The 15,041-nt window shown below is 41.4% G+C and overlaps 1 protein-coding gene across 4 annotated transcripts in view; it reads left to right on the top strand.

Annotated features, from left to right (window-relative positions):
• The window catches only part of cdk14 (cyclin dependent kinase 14), a 665,904-nt gene that overhangs the window by 503,843 nt on the left and 147,020 nt on the right, over positions 1-15,041 (top strand). For all 4 annotated transcript variants that reach the window (XM_033012625.1, XM_033012602.1, XM_033012618.1 and 1 more), the window contains one exon: positions 14,699-14,838. In XM_033012625.1, coding sequence (XP_032868516.1) covers positions 14,699-14,838 — 140 coding nt within the window. The remainder of the gene's footprint in view (positions 1-14,698; positions 14,839-15,041) is intronic.

Genomic DNA, 15,041 nt, shown 5'->3' with positions numbered 1-15,041 from the left:
CAACCTGTTTCTATCTGTTTTCAACGGCCTGTGGTTTGAAGACCGAGACGTTTTCGTCAAAGTCATTTTCATTTTCTACTGTCCTTATAGGCAGTGACTTTCAGCCCCCCTTTGCTCTCACACAGGAAAAAAGCCTCCCCACCTCTCCTTTAAACTTAACCAGACCAAGTCCTGGCTACAGGCTCCCCCCAACGCACCCGTCCTCTACCCGTAGCCCCCACCGGAGGCCAGCTCCAGGCTCCAGGCAGAGCCCGAGTATGGGGGGGGGGCGTGGTCGGGGGGGGGGGGCGTGGTCGGGGGTGGGGGTGACGTCACTTGCAGCGCGAACACGAGGACAACGGGTTTTTTGTCAAAGTCTTTTCAGATTCTTGAACATTTTCATTAATAACTGGAGAAATAAAGCATGAATTTTTCAGATAAGGCGATTTCAGATTCATGGGGGGAAATCTCTAGCGGAATATGTAAACATTTTACCTTTAGCGCGTTTTTGGGGGTAGGGGAGGGGTGGGGGGATGGTATGGAGGGGAGAGGGGTTTAGGGGAAGGCAGGAGACGTGGGCAAGGGGGTGGGTGAGAGGAAGGGGAGAGAGAGAGAGGGTGTGGGGAGAGAGAGAGGGAGGGGGAGAGAGAGAAGAAGAGAGAGAGAGAGCGGGGAGAGAGAGAGAGGGGGGAGGGGGAGAGGGAGGGAGAGCGAGGGGACGGAGCGAGAGAGAGGGACACACACACACACACACACTCTCTCTCTCTCACACTCTCACTCTCACTCACTCACTCAATCACTCACTCACTCACACTCTCTCTTGAACTCTCTCTTGAACTCTCTCTCTCTAACTCTCTCGAACTCTCTCAAACTCTCTCTCTCTCTCTCTCTCTCTATCTCTCTCTTGTACTCTCTTTGAACTCTCTGTTTCGGGAATATATGCTCTTTCTATCTGCTTACCTAAGTTTCTTGTTATTTTAAAGACCTCAATTAAATCTCTGTCCAGCATCTCTTCTGTGGAAAACACATCCAGTCTAATGCAGTCTTTGGTTATAACTAGAATTTCCTTTGGCACCATTCTCATAAATCCTCTCTATGTCTGCTCTGTCCTTCGAGTTGTGTGATGACCAGAATATACATAGTTTTCCAGTTGTGCTCTAACTAATATTTTATACAATTCTGGTATGACTGCCCTACTTTATATTCCAAGCCTCTGCCTTCAGGGTAAAGTCTTCTGAATATTTCCATCTTCTTGTTTTCCAGGCCATATCCAACTATGGCTGTTGCCCTCTGTAAGCAGCTTATTAATTTGTCCTGCTACCATAAAGAGATGGGGCCATGTATTTAAAGGGCCATCTGCTTTTCTATGTTTTTCAGTCTTCACTGTCTATTGTTCTATTTTTGGCCAAATCTGTCCTCAATTAATGTCATCAATTAAATATAAACAATTGAATAAATATTCATGTTATAAAATTGATGGCACTTCAGTTTTAGCTATGCAGACAGAAATATGACCTTTCATTAGCTCCTACATTCCTAATTATGTTGAAGTGTTATTTTTATTGTTATAATCTCACAAAGGTTTACCATTCACACTACAAACACGTGTTGGAGCTGCTGAGGGAAAGCAGGGATTTTAAGTATTTAAAAAAGCTCATAAGAGAAGTAAATAGCAGCTATTGAAAACTGCTACTCACATGGAACTGAATAACGGCAAATTTGGTCATTTGTTTCAACTGATTCAAGTTGATCATTTCAAAGCATGTTGACAGAAGGTGAAGACACCTACCATTGCACAGCTATCTGGCCAGGTCTCTACCTGTTGAACATCTTCTTAGGTAGTCCCTCAAGATGGAGGATGATGCAGTGTTGTGGGTGCAGAGCTGATGAATGGATTTACATTCCCTGGAATTTTAAAGGAAGAGAGCTAGTCTTATTGAAATACACAGGAATCTGAGAGGTCTTAACCAACTTGGATAGAGTGGATGTGGAGAGGATGGTTCCACTAGTGGGAGAGTCTAGGACGTTAAAGAATTAAAGGACGTTCTTTTAGGAAGGAGATGAGGAGGAATTTCTTTAGTCAGAGGGTGGTGAATCTGTGAAATTCTTTGCCACAGAAGGCTGTGGAGACCGAGTCAGTGGATATATTTAAGGCAGAGATAGATAGATTGTTGATTGGTACAGGTATCAGAGGTTATGGGGAGAAGGCAGGAAAATGGGGTTAGGAGGGATAGATAGACCAGCCATGATTGAATGGCTGAGTAGACATGATGAGCTGAATGGCCTAATTCTGCTTCTATCACTTATGATGTTATGAATTAGATGCTGGTGGCTGAGTGTAGGTTAACGTACCATCCATATTTCCTTGCAACCTAGAAGAGTAATCCCATTCTCCATCAATATTCCCTGCAATCTACTCTCCCCACATGACCAACACTTCCCTCTCCAGATTCTGCTGCTCACCTACAGAAAGGACAAATTACAGAAAACAAACTGCACGTCTTTGGGAAGCGGGTGATAACCAGAGTAGCCAAAGGAACGCGACTGGTCACGGGACGAACGTGCAAACTCCACGCAAGATAGCACCAGGCGTCAGGTTGTCCCGTGTTGCCTGGGCTGTCAGGTATCAGGTCTACCAACTGTACCATCTACAAGCTGTGCCACTCTCGCCCTTCAACTAAAAAACACAAAATAATTGAGAATTTATGCCATGGAAGCCACACATGGTCTATGTGCGGGTCAAATAAGAGCAGCCCAATGTAATTGCATCTTCCAACACGTCCATAACCCAGCAGGTCCTGCCCCCATCACCCTTCAAATAGTGAATTTCAGATCCCTATCATCATCAATGTGGAAAATTCCATATCTCCCCTCTAATCCTTCCAACAATTACTTTAAATCTAGTCCTTCAGGCATTTGACCTCTTCTGCTAGGAAAATATATCCTTCCTATTTACTATACCCAGGCCGCCAATGATTTTATAGACCGCAATTATGCCCCTCATCCTGTTTTCCATTCCTGGCTAATCCAATTTTAATCATTGCTACCATGTACCAGTCTCAACAGCAGTTTTGTAAATCTCACCATCTCTTGCAACTTTCTTGTAATATGGTGACCAGAATTGCATGCAATTGCACACAATACAATTTACTTCAAGGTACTCGTGGTATGCAAGCTGTGGTCTACTTTATGTTGTATTCAGTTTCAGTACAACCTCCTTGCTCTTATGTTTTATTTATCTGCTAATAAGGGGAAGCATTTTGTGCACAGTTTGAACAATTTTACTAACAAAATGTAGAAATGTTTTCTATATTTATGCAAAAAAAAACAAGCTGCTGGACAATTGGCAGTCGAGCAGCATCTATGGAGTGAGGTTGGAGTGGGAAGAGAAGGTGTGTCAGGCCAAGACCTTGTATCAGGACCAGTTTCTTCCAGCAGCTTGTTTTTGCTCCAGATTCTGACAACTTCAATCTGTTGTGTCTCCTTGCTACATTTAAGGATCTGTGAACATATATTCCAGGATCCCCTTCTTTCCAAACACTACCAGGTCTCACTATGGTAACAGCAGAGTGGCCCTCCTGCTATCTGCCACAGGGAAAATCATTGCCAGGAATGGAGATGCATTGTTCATAACATACACAACCTTTGGTGTAGTTGTGTGGCTGACATGGTTATGATTCTGATCCATGAACTCTCCAGACTTTGATGATGAAGAATCAGATAACCATATAACCATATAACAATTACAGCACGGAAACAGGCCATCTCGACCCCTCTAGTCCGTGCCGAACACATAATCTCCCCTAGTCCCATATACCTGCGCTCAGACCATAACCCTCCATTCCTTTCCCATCCATATAACTATCCAATTTATTTTTAAATGATAAAAACGAACCTGCCTCCACCACCTTCACTGGAAGCTCATTCCACACAGCTACCACTCTCTGAGTAAAGAAGTTCCCCCTCATGTTACCCCTAAACTTCAGTCCCTTAATTCTCAAGTCATGTCCCCTTGTTTGAATCTTCCCTACTCTCAGTGGGAAAAGCTTTTCCACGTCAACTCTGTCTATCCCTCTCATCATTTTAAAAACCTCTATCAAGTCCCCCCTTAACCTTCTGCGCTCCAAAGAATAAAGCCCTAACTTGTTCAACCTTTCTCTGTAACTTAGTTGCTGAAACCCAGGCAACATTCTAGTAAATCTCCTCTGTACTCTCTCTATTTTGTTGACATCCTTCCTATAATTAGGCGACCAAAATTGTACACCATACTCCAGAATTGGCCTCACCAATGCCTTGTACAATTTTAACATTACATCCCAACTTCTATACTCAATGCTCTGATTTATAAAGGCCAGCACACCAAAAGCTTTCTTTACCACCCTATCTACATGAGATTCCACTTTCATGGAACTGTGCACAGTTATTCCCAGATCCCTCTGTTCACCTACATTCTTCAATTCCCTACCATTTACCATGTACGTCCTATTTTGATTTGTCCTGCCAAGTTGTAGCACCTCACACTTATCAACATTAAACTCCATCTGCCATCTTTCAGCCCACTCTTCCAACTGGCATAAATCTCTCTGTAGACTTTGAAACTCTACTTCATTACCCGCAACCCCACCTATCTTAGTATCATCTGCATACTTACTAATCCAATTTACCACACCATCGTCCAGATCATTGATGTACATGACAAACAACAGTGGACCCAACACAGATCCCTGTGGCACCCCACTCGTCACTGGCCTCCAACCTGACAAACAACCATCCACCATTACTCTCTGGCATCTCCCATTCAGCCACTGTTGAATCCATCTTGCTACTCCACCATTAATACCCAACCATTGAACCTTCTTAACCAACCTTCCATGAGGAACCTTGTCAAAGGCCTTACTGAAGTCCATATACACAACATCCACTGCTTTACCCTCATCAATTTCCCGAGTAACATCTTCAAAAAATTCAAGAAGATTAGTTAAACATGACCTTCCAGGCACAAATCCATGTTGACTATTCCTAATCAGACCCTGTTTATCCAGATGCTTATATATATTATCTCTAAGTATTCTTTCCATTAATTTGCCCACCACTGACGTCAAACTAATAGGTCTATAATTGCTAGGTTTACTCTTAGACCCCTTTTTAAACAATGGAACAACTTGCGCAGTACGCCAATCCTCCGGCACTATTCCCGTTTCTAATGACATTTGAAATATTTCTGCCATAGCCCCTGCTATTTCTACACTAACTTCCCTCAATGTCCTAGGGAATATCCTGTCCGGACCTGGAGACTTATCCACTTTTATATTTCTCAAAAGTGTCAGTACTTCCTCTTCTTTGATCCTCATAGTTTCCATAGCTACTCTACTTGTTTCCCTTACCTCACATAATTCAATATCCTTCTCCTTGGTGAATACCGAAGAAAAGAAACTGTTCAATATCTCCCCCATCTCTTTTGGCTCTGCAGATAGTTGGCCACTCTGACTCTCTAATGGACCAATTTTATCCCTCGTTATCCTTTTGCTATTAATATAGCGGTAGAAACCCTTCGGATTTACTTTTACCTTACTTGCCAAAGCAACCTCATATCTTGGTAATGGTAATCCAGATGATGGTAATATCTTTGATTGTCATAGGAGGTGGTTAGATTTTCTTGCTTAAGATGGTTACTCCTTGGCATTTGTGTGACCACATTGTTCTCAATGCACGCAAACATAGCCTGGGTACATTTTTTTGAAAATTTGTGAATTATCAATGATCTGTAGTACTTCTGAGAGGATAGAGAGGATGCCATTGTCATGGACCAAGGGCAATGCCTGAGTAAATCCTGTAGTGCTATCCTGGGGTTGAGATGATGCATCCTCAATCAACATAATGAAAATCAAAAACAACTGCAGGTATGAAAATAGAAATCTGAAACTAAACCAGAAAATGTGAGAAACACTTAGCAGGTTAGGAGAGTATCTGGGGAAATAGAAAAAGATTTACCATTTCAGGTGGACATAATAATTTTATTTTGCAATAGTAATGATTCCAATAAATGGATGAGATCTTTTGGCAATGTTACCCGGGCTCCAGTAATCCCACAGTCAGTCAAATGCTGCAATGATATTAAGAGCTGTCACTCTTATAGTAGCATAGAAACATAGAAAATAGGTGCAGGACGAGAGCATTAGGCCCTTCGAGCCAGCACCGCCATTCATTGTGATCATGGCTGATCGTCCCCAATCAATAACCCGTGCCTGCCTTCTCCCCATATCACCTGCATGCAGGTGCAGCAGGCAGTGAAGAAAGCGAATGGTATGTTAGCATTCATAGCAAAAGGATTTGAGTATAGGAGCAGGGAGGTTCTACTGCAGTTGTACAGGGTCTTGGTGAGACCACACCTGGAGTATTGCGTGCAGTTTTGGTCTCCTAATTTGAGGAAGGACATTCTTGCCATAGAGGGAGTACAGAGAAGGTTCACCAGATTGATTCCTGGGATGTCAGGACTTTCATATGAAGAAAGACTGGATAGACTCGGCTTGTACTCGCTAGAATTTAGAAGATTGAGAGGGGATCTTATAGAAACTTACAACATTCTTAAGGGGTTGGACAGGCTAGATGCAGGAAGATTGTTCCCGATATTGGGGAAGTTCAGATCACGGGGTCACAGTTTAAGGATAAAGGGGAAATCTTTTTGGACCGAGATGAGGAAAACTTTTTTCACACAGAGAGTGGTGAATCTGTGGAATTCTCTTCCGCAGAAGGTAGTTGAGGCCAGTTCATTGGCTATATTTAAGAGGGAGTTAGATGTGGCCCTTGTGGCTAAAGGGATCAGGCGGTATGGAGTGAAAGCTGGTACAGGATACTGAGTTGGATGATCAGCCATGATCATATTGAATGGCGGTGCAGGCTTGAAGGGCTGAATGGCCTACTCCTGCACCTATTATCTATGTTTCTATGATTCCACTAGCTCCTAGAGCTCTATCTAAGTGTCTCTTAAATCCATCCAGTCATGTATCAAATTCAGTTTTTTTTTAACCAGGCTGGGCTGCAATGAGCTGCAGAACTGAAACTAAACTGAGGATCAGTGCCATTCAATGTTGCTATTGACATCAGCTTCCATCACTTAATGAGTGAGAGTATGCTGATTGGGTAAATCATGGGACTATTGACTTTTATCCCATCTAAGCTCATCTCCAAACTCGTGTAATTTGGATTTAGCACTCATCTCTACAAATGAATCCTCGACTTCCAAACCAACAGACCACAATTAGTGAGGATAGGTGACAAATCATCCACTATGGTAATCCTCAATACTGGTGCTCAGCACGGATGTGTGCTCAGCCCCCTTCTTTACTCCTTGTACACACACGACTGTGCAGCCAAATACAAATCATTCCAATTTACAAATTTGCAGATGACACCACTGTAGTGGGCCGGATATTAAATATTGACGAGACCAAGTACAGGAAGGAAATTGAGAACCTCGTAACTAGGTGTCAAGCCAACAATCTTTCTCTCACTTTTTTTTTAAAAAGGAGGTAGTGGTTGACTTCTGGAAGCAAAGCAGTACACATACCCGGTATACATTGGCAGTACCAATGTAAAGATGGTTAAAAGCTTCAAATTCTTAAAAGTAAATACCACCAATTTCAATTTCAATTTCAATTCAATTCAACTTTAATGTCATTGGACAAATACTGAGTATGGGTACAACGAAATGCAGTTTTGCGTCAGTCCGTAGTAGTGCAATATAGAAATTTAAAAAAAAAAAAGAGGATACAGAACAATAAAAAATGCAGAATAATTAAACAATGGGGACGGAGGGACCGGAGGAATCTATCGGCGGGACTCCGAGTTCAGCAATGCGACGGTATGATTGTAGAAGCTGTTCCTCATCCTACTGGTACGAGACCTGAGGCTCCTGTACCGCCTCCCTGATGGGAGGAGGGCAAACAGTCCATGGTTGGGGTGGGAGGGGTCTTTAATGATCTTCCCAGCTCGTTTCAGACACCGTTTTCGGTGGAGGGCATCCATGGCAGGGAGCGGGGCGCCGATGATGTGCTGCGCGGTTTTCACCACCCGTTGTAGTGCCTTCCTGTCCGTAACAGTGCAGCTGCTGTACCATACCATGAAGCAGGCGGTCAGGATGCTCTCGATGGTACACCTGTAGAAGTTGGTCAGGATCTGGGGGGACAGGTGGGCTTTCTTGAGCCTCCTCAGGAAGTAAAGGCGCTGCTGTGCCTTTTTGATCAGCTTGGAGGTGTTGAGGGACCAGGACAAATCCTCCGAGATGTGTACCCCGAGGAATTTGTAGCTGGAGACGCGCTCCACCTCAGTCCCGTTTATGTGGATGGGGGTATGTCTGCCCCCTCTGACCTTCCTGAAGTCGACAATAAGTTCCTTCGTCTTCTTGGAGTTGAGGACGAGGTTATTATTGGCACACCAGGTTGTCAGGTGCTGGACCTCCTCTCGGTAGGCTGACTCATCGTTGTCACTGATCAGTCCTACCACCGTGGTGTCGTCAGCAAACTTAATGATGGCGTTGGATCCGTACTTAGGGATGCAGTCGTGGGTGAAGAGGGAGTAGAGGAGAGGGCTGAGCACACAGCCCTGTGGCACGCCGGTGTTCAGTGTTATAGTGGTGGAGGTGAGGTTGTTGACTCTAACAGACTGTGGTCTGTTGGTGAGGAAATCCAGTGTCCAGTTGCAGAGGGAGGTGGAGATGCCAAGCCCGCTGAGTTTGGTGATCAAGCTGGCGGGGATGACAGTGTTGAAAGCGGAGCTGAAATCAATGAACAGCAACCTGATGTAGGAGTTGTTGTTGTCCAGGTGGGTCAGGGCAGAGTGTAGGGCCGCCGATATGGCGTCCTCTGTAGACCTGTTGGCCCAGCAACTTGAACTGGACTAGCCACATCGAAGCAATGACCAAGAAAGCACACTACACCTCTACCTCTTTGGAAGGTTTAGGAAGTTTGGCATCTCCCCAACAACTCTCAGCAACTTCTACAGAGGTGCCGTAGAAAGTATTTATTAGGATGCATCACATCATGGTTTGGGAACAGCTCCATTCAAGACTGCAAGAAGCTGTAGAGAATTGTGAGCGCAGCCCAGACCATCATGCAAACCAACCACCCTTCCATTAACTTCATCTACACTTCAGGCTGCCTCAGCAAGGTCACCAGCATAATCAAGATGTGTCTCACCCCGGACACTCCCTCTTCTCCCCTCCCCCATCAAGCAAGAAGTACAGAAGTGTGAAAAAACACAACTCCAGCTTCAGGGACAGTTTCTTCCCAGTTGTTATCAGGCAACTGAACCATCTTATCACCAACTGGAGAGTGGTCCTGAGCTGCCATCAACTCCATTTGACCCTTGCAGAACCTTTAATCAAAACTTTCTGGACTTTATCTTGCACTAAAGGTATAGTTTGGTTTATTGTCACATATACTGAGGTACAGTGAAAAGTTTGTGTTGCATGCTAACCAGTCAGCGATAAAACAATACATGATTGCAATTGAGCTGTCCACAGTATACAGATACATGACAAAAATAATAGCGTTTAATGCAAGATAAAGTTAAATGCTATATCTGTACTCTGAGTTCACCTTGATTGTAATCATGTATAATCTTTCTGCTGACTGGATAGCACACAACAAAAAAGCTCTTCACTGTACCTCGGTACACGTGATAACAAACTAAACCAAACTTTTGTGAGGAGGGCATAATGTGGATTACATTCCAGTTCACCATGATTTTTTACAACTTGTGTTGGAGGTGCAGCTCAAGGTATAATTAGTTTCTAATGTTCAAGTCTTCAACATTTTAGCTGGAATGTTCTCTGCTCCCATAGGTTTTCCTATAGTAAATGTGCTCAGATATCCAAGTGAAGTGTGGAATGACCCAAACTGGATTAATGTTAATTTACAGCTGTAAATTTGGAGAACCCAGAGAGAAGCTGAAATAACCCTTGCAACGTTTCTGGTATAAAAGGTTACAAGCCTTTCAATGTTAACTTTGTATTCATTGAGGAACCTAGTCTCTGGTTCAATTCTAATTACAGGGGCCAGTTGGCTTGTTGAACTTCTTACCCACTGAATTTCTGCATGCACTTTTCATTTTTATCATTGTTATTTATATTTTCAGGCCACCTAATTTCAGAATAGTTGAAATCTACTTTGATTATTATAGATTTTCAAATCACTTTCCTAATTTGTTTCCATATATTTTCCTTCACCTCCTTCCAATGATTAGTTGGTCTGCAGATCATATAGTGTGGTTGATACTTTATCAACTTTTATCATCATCCAGATTGGTTCTGTCTTACTTATGGCTTCATTTCTTTTCTTTGCTGCCATATGTTATCCCTAATGAGTACGGCAACTGCAGGCCTACTCTTTCGAGCTCTATATTAAATATTTTATGTTTTGCAATGTTTAATTCCCTGTCTTGAATTTTTTTGTAGCCTCGTTTCTGTAATCCCTCCAATGTTTGATTCCTTGCAGTATGCAGTGTTGCCTAGAGCTATCATACTTTATGACTAACACCGAATGCATTGCTATACGGACAATTTAACTCCCATTTCCATTATGGTTCGATTCGCTTTATTTCACTTTTCTGCAGAAATTCCAGGCCAGTTCTCAAGATTTTAAGATTAATTCGTTGATCTAAAGATTAATGAGAAAATCAAATGCTATCTGCAAACATGAAATACAGTTTAATGACCAATCCAACAATAAGAAACCTCACAATGGAATTAATTTAATAGGATTTGTCTTCAATTGGCAATTGGTACAATGAAAATAAAAGTATGGAATAATTTCTGCTTCTAAATGTGGCTTCAACATTTTACTGAATATTCTGCAATAAATATTGTGTTTCTAGGCTTCAAAATTTCACACATTATTCCAGATACTCTTCTGTTGTTACATACATTTCTAAAGGAACTGAAATAATCGAATGATGTACAAGGATGTCAAACATTGTGAAGGGAACAAGAAAGTGTAAGCTTTATTTTAGTAATAGATATTGCAGGAAATACTCAGTGGATTGGGCAGCGCCTATACGGGGAGAAATGATATTGGATACAATTAATAATTTAGTGGATGGCACCCAAATTGATGGTGTAGAGGACATCAAGAAGGTTGTCATTGGTTACAACAGAATCTGTATGGGTGCTCCAACGTCCTCCCACATCCTAAAATGTTGGTTTGTAGGTTAATTGGCAACTAAACTGTTGCCAGTGTGTGGGTGAATGGAAGAATCTGGGAGAGAATGCGGGGTGAATAGTATGGGATTAGTGTGGTGGTTGTGAAGATGGATGGATGCTATGATCAGCATAGACTTGGTGGGCTGAAGGGGCTGTTTCTGTACTGTATGATTCTATTTCAATGAGATGATGGAAGAGACTATGGGATCCATGTAGTCTGTTCACACTGCCAGTCCCCAGCATTGGCCTCACTCATCATGCCAGCCAGGCCCTGGTCCTGGGCAACACATCCCAACACCGAGTGGCCATACCGCTCACCATGGCCTAGTCAGCATCAACCGTCATGGTCACCATTTCACGCTGAGCTGTGGGATAATTAATTGCCGTCGAAACATTAACAGAGTGTGAGAGTTCACACTATGTCCCAAGCCAACGGCACACATAAATGAGGGAGGACAGGCTCCCACCACGGCCGAGGGGAGGGCAGGGATTCATGCCAGACTTCCAGTGTGGTGCTGCACAAGCTTTCAAAGTGCAGCATTAGAATGAATGAATGAGTTTATTGGCCAAGTATTCACATACAAGGAATTTGCCTTGGTGCTCCGCCCGCAAGTGACAACGACATAGTGTGACAGTTAGGAATGACACATAAAGCATTAAACATTAATAATAAAACATTATTGATTAAACATGTGAATTAAATAAAATACCAGAGCAAAAGGAGGCTACAGATTTTTGGTTATTGAGGAGAGCAACTACTCGTGGATAAAAACTGTTTTTATGTATGGCTGTGGCAGCTTTGACAATCCGGAGTCACATTCCAGAGGGAAGTGATTCAAAGAGTTTGGGCCAGGGTGAGAGGGGTCAGAGATGATCTTGCCCGCTCGCTTCCTGGCCTTTGCAGTGTACAGTTCATCAATGGAGGGAAGGTTGCAGCCAATAACCTTCTCAGCTGATCGGACGATTCGCTGCAGCCTCTGGATGTCGTGCTTGGTGGCTGAAGAAGGGTTTGTTACCTATTTCCTTCGCTCCATAGATGCTGCCGCACCCGCTGAGTTTCTCCAGCACTTTTGTCTACCTTCAATTTTCCAGCATCTGCAGTTCCTTCTTAATCATAAATAAATGGACTGTGGCTTACGTGATTCTTATTACGTAATATATGAGAGACTTAAACTAAACGTAATATGGATCATACCTAAACCTATAAGCTTGGAGCCAACAAACTATGCTTGCTTCTGCCTTAGTATAATTAATATAACTGTAGTTTTGTTACAAAACCTACCATCAGCGGTACTCCAGATCTGCCACTGCCTGCGCGTGCGATTCTGGAGGCTGTGGGGGGGGGGGAGGGGAGGGACGGGATTAAAATGATTAAAATTCAGGTTTGTATTTGTGGTCGGAGAGGTATTTGCTCGGATTTACAAGTTGATAAAGAAAATTTGTTCTGCGCTTCCGCTTTTAAAAAAAGTTGCTGGTCGATTGCTTTGCTGGATTGAAGTTAAACGCGACTTCTAATGCTTTCAACATCACAGATCAAAATCAACATCAAGGTCTTGCACATCAGGCCAAAACAAAAGTTATATTGTTTATTTAACATCTTACCTTGCTTTTTAGTGTGGTTTCATTTTATTCTGATGATTCAAAATATGTTATTTAGGTCACGATATCGGCCGTGTCTTGCCTGCCGATGTCGCGGTGCTTATCATGGCAGCGGCCACATTCCGATCTATCCACTCTCATGATAATCAAATTCATTATTTTTTTGCACAATCATGTCATAAGAACATCTAACTCATCTATATTTTGTGTTTTTGTCTATTTAAAAAAAATTGGCTATTTAAAAATTTATTTTTAGCCTTTTCTTGAGAATGGGATAGATGTTTAGATCTAGTAATTGAATTTAGATGAATTTAATTGATTTGATGACTGATGAATATGAATTTTTTGTTGGGTATTTACTATTTGTTTTAACGTTACAATAATATTAAAGTTCTGATCTTGAAAATATCACATTTTTGAATTTTCAAGGCAGTCTGGGTGTTTATTACTATTGCCGTCACAACGGTCAATTTTATAATTATCTACAATTAGACTAATTATATGCTTTAATTTCAGGTTATCCAAGTAAGATGCATCATATTTGTTTCAGAATGCTTCAATCTATAATAACTGATAATTTCATTCAGTTCTCTTATTTTTTAAGAAAGTTATGGTCTTTTATGTCAATTGACTGTCCTCGATCACAACTTTTGTGTTAAGTTAATGGAAAAACAATAGGGAACAAGATGCTAATTTCCGAGTATGAAAATGACCATAACTTTTTTAATACTGAAGGTATGAAAGTGAATTAGGTATAAAAATTAAAGTCATTTGATGCTTTATCTGATGGGATAAATTCCAGGCTTGATTTTTAAAATCTCAAAATGTTGTAACATTCCTAATAACTGATGACAAGATAGAGATTGCTCACGCTGATTAAATTCATCTCACCTTAATTTTGACGTTTACTGACATTTTCCGTCTAGCATTCCATTTGTAGGAGCGTTCATGTGAAAAATTTGCAGCCAATCTTAAATAAAACTTTATTAGGGATTATAAAAGCGAAGAGTACGAGGAAATTGTGTCAAATGTCACAATTGCTCAGTGCTAGAGCTTTGAAGCCTAGGCTGTCAGTGAGCACTGGAAAAAACATTTTGGCATGAGGTTGCTGATTGAAAATGTATGGATTTATAGATGCGGCTGTTTTTGAACTTAGCCACAGATATTATTCCTACAGTCTGCAACAAAGTCTCTTTCATGTGGAAAGAAACACGTTCTCACAATTTGGAACATGTACAGATATTATCAAAAGATTTGGGTAGATTACAGGGCATGTAAACACATGGAGGAAAATAAATCCAGGGAGGAGCACTGACTGGCAAGGGGAATGTGGGAATGAATTGAAATTCAGGATTCCGCTTTAAAGTGTAGATGGGTAGCCAAAATGAAAACAATGTCCTGTGAACTACCTCTGTACTTAATGTTACTTTTCTAGGATTTTGAGGTGATTTATTTTGATGTAAAGTTTAAAAACTGAACTGCTTTTTTACCATGTGATATTTTCCCTTATAGCCTTATAGCCTTATAAACTAGCTTAAAAATGATACAGTCAAACTAATTGTTAGGTTTTTTTCATGATTGTAAAAAAATATGTATTTTGTCTTCTAACAAACGTTTCCAGATTGATTAATATACAAAATACTCTCGGAGATTCGGGAGCTGCATTTGTCCCTGTAGGTTTTGGTACTTTTGAGATACAGTAATATAATTTATGCTTTTAAGGTGCTTTGATAACAATATTAGGCCATTTTTACCTGATAAAATATTGTTTTTTTTATATACATAAGTAATATTTGCGCAGCACTTCATTTATATTTTAATTTCTTGTAAACTTTGTAGTGTCCACAGTTTGTTCCATTTTGCAGCGAAACCATTGTATTGGTTGACATTCTTACAATGTTCTTTTGCATTCTTACATTTCAGACTAGATTATGTGCCACATGCGGAAGATCTTGCCTCCAAATTTCTACAGTGCTTCCCAAAGAAAAGACTGTCGGCTTTATTGGCTCTAAACCATGAGTACTTCAGTAATCTTCCCCCACGGCTGTGGGAGCTCTCAGATAGTAAGTATGACACCAATGGTAATCAGCTTCTACACAATGTGTGTGGTTGTGTGAATGGGTAATGCAGAGAGGTCTCTGTCCAGGTAATCGCAAATCCATATTTATTTTTCAAGTTAACACTTCCTGAATGCCATTCATCTGGTTATTTTGCATGAAAATAATATTATTTTAGCATGAAAAAAATAGAAATTCTTAAATAGCAA

Source organism: Amblyraja radiata, chromosome 2, assembly GCF_010909765.2.
Source record: "Amblyraja radiata isolate CabotCenter1 chromosome 2, sAmbRad1.1.pri, whole genome shotgun sequence".
Lineage (NCBI taxonomy): Eukaryota > Metazoa > Chordata > Chondrichthyes > Rajiformes > Rajidae > Amblyraja > Amblyraja radiata.
This window is presented reverse-complemented; position numbering and strand designations above follow the sequence as displayed.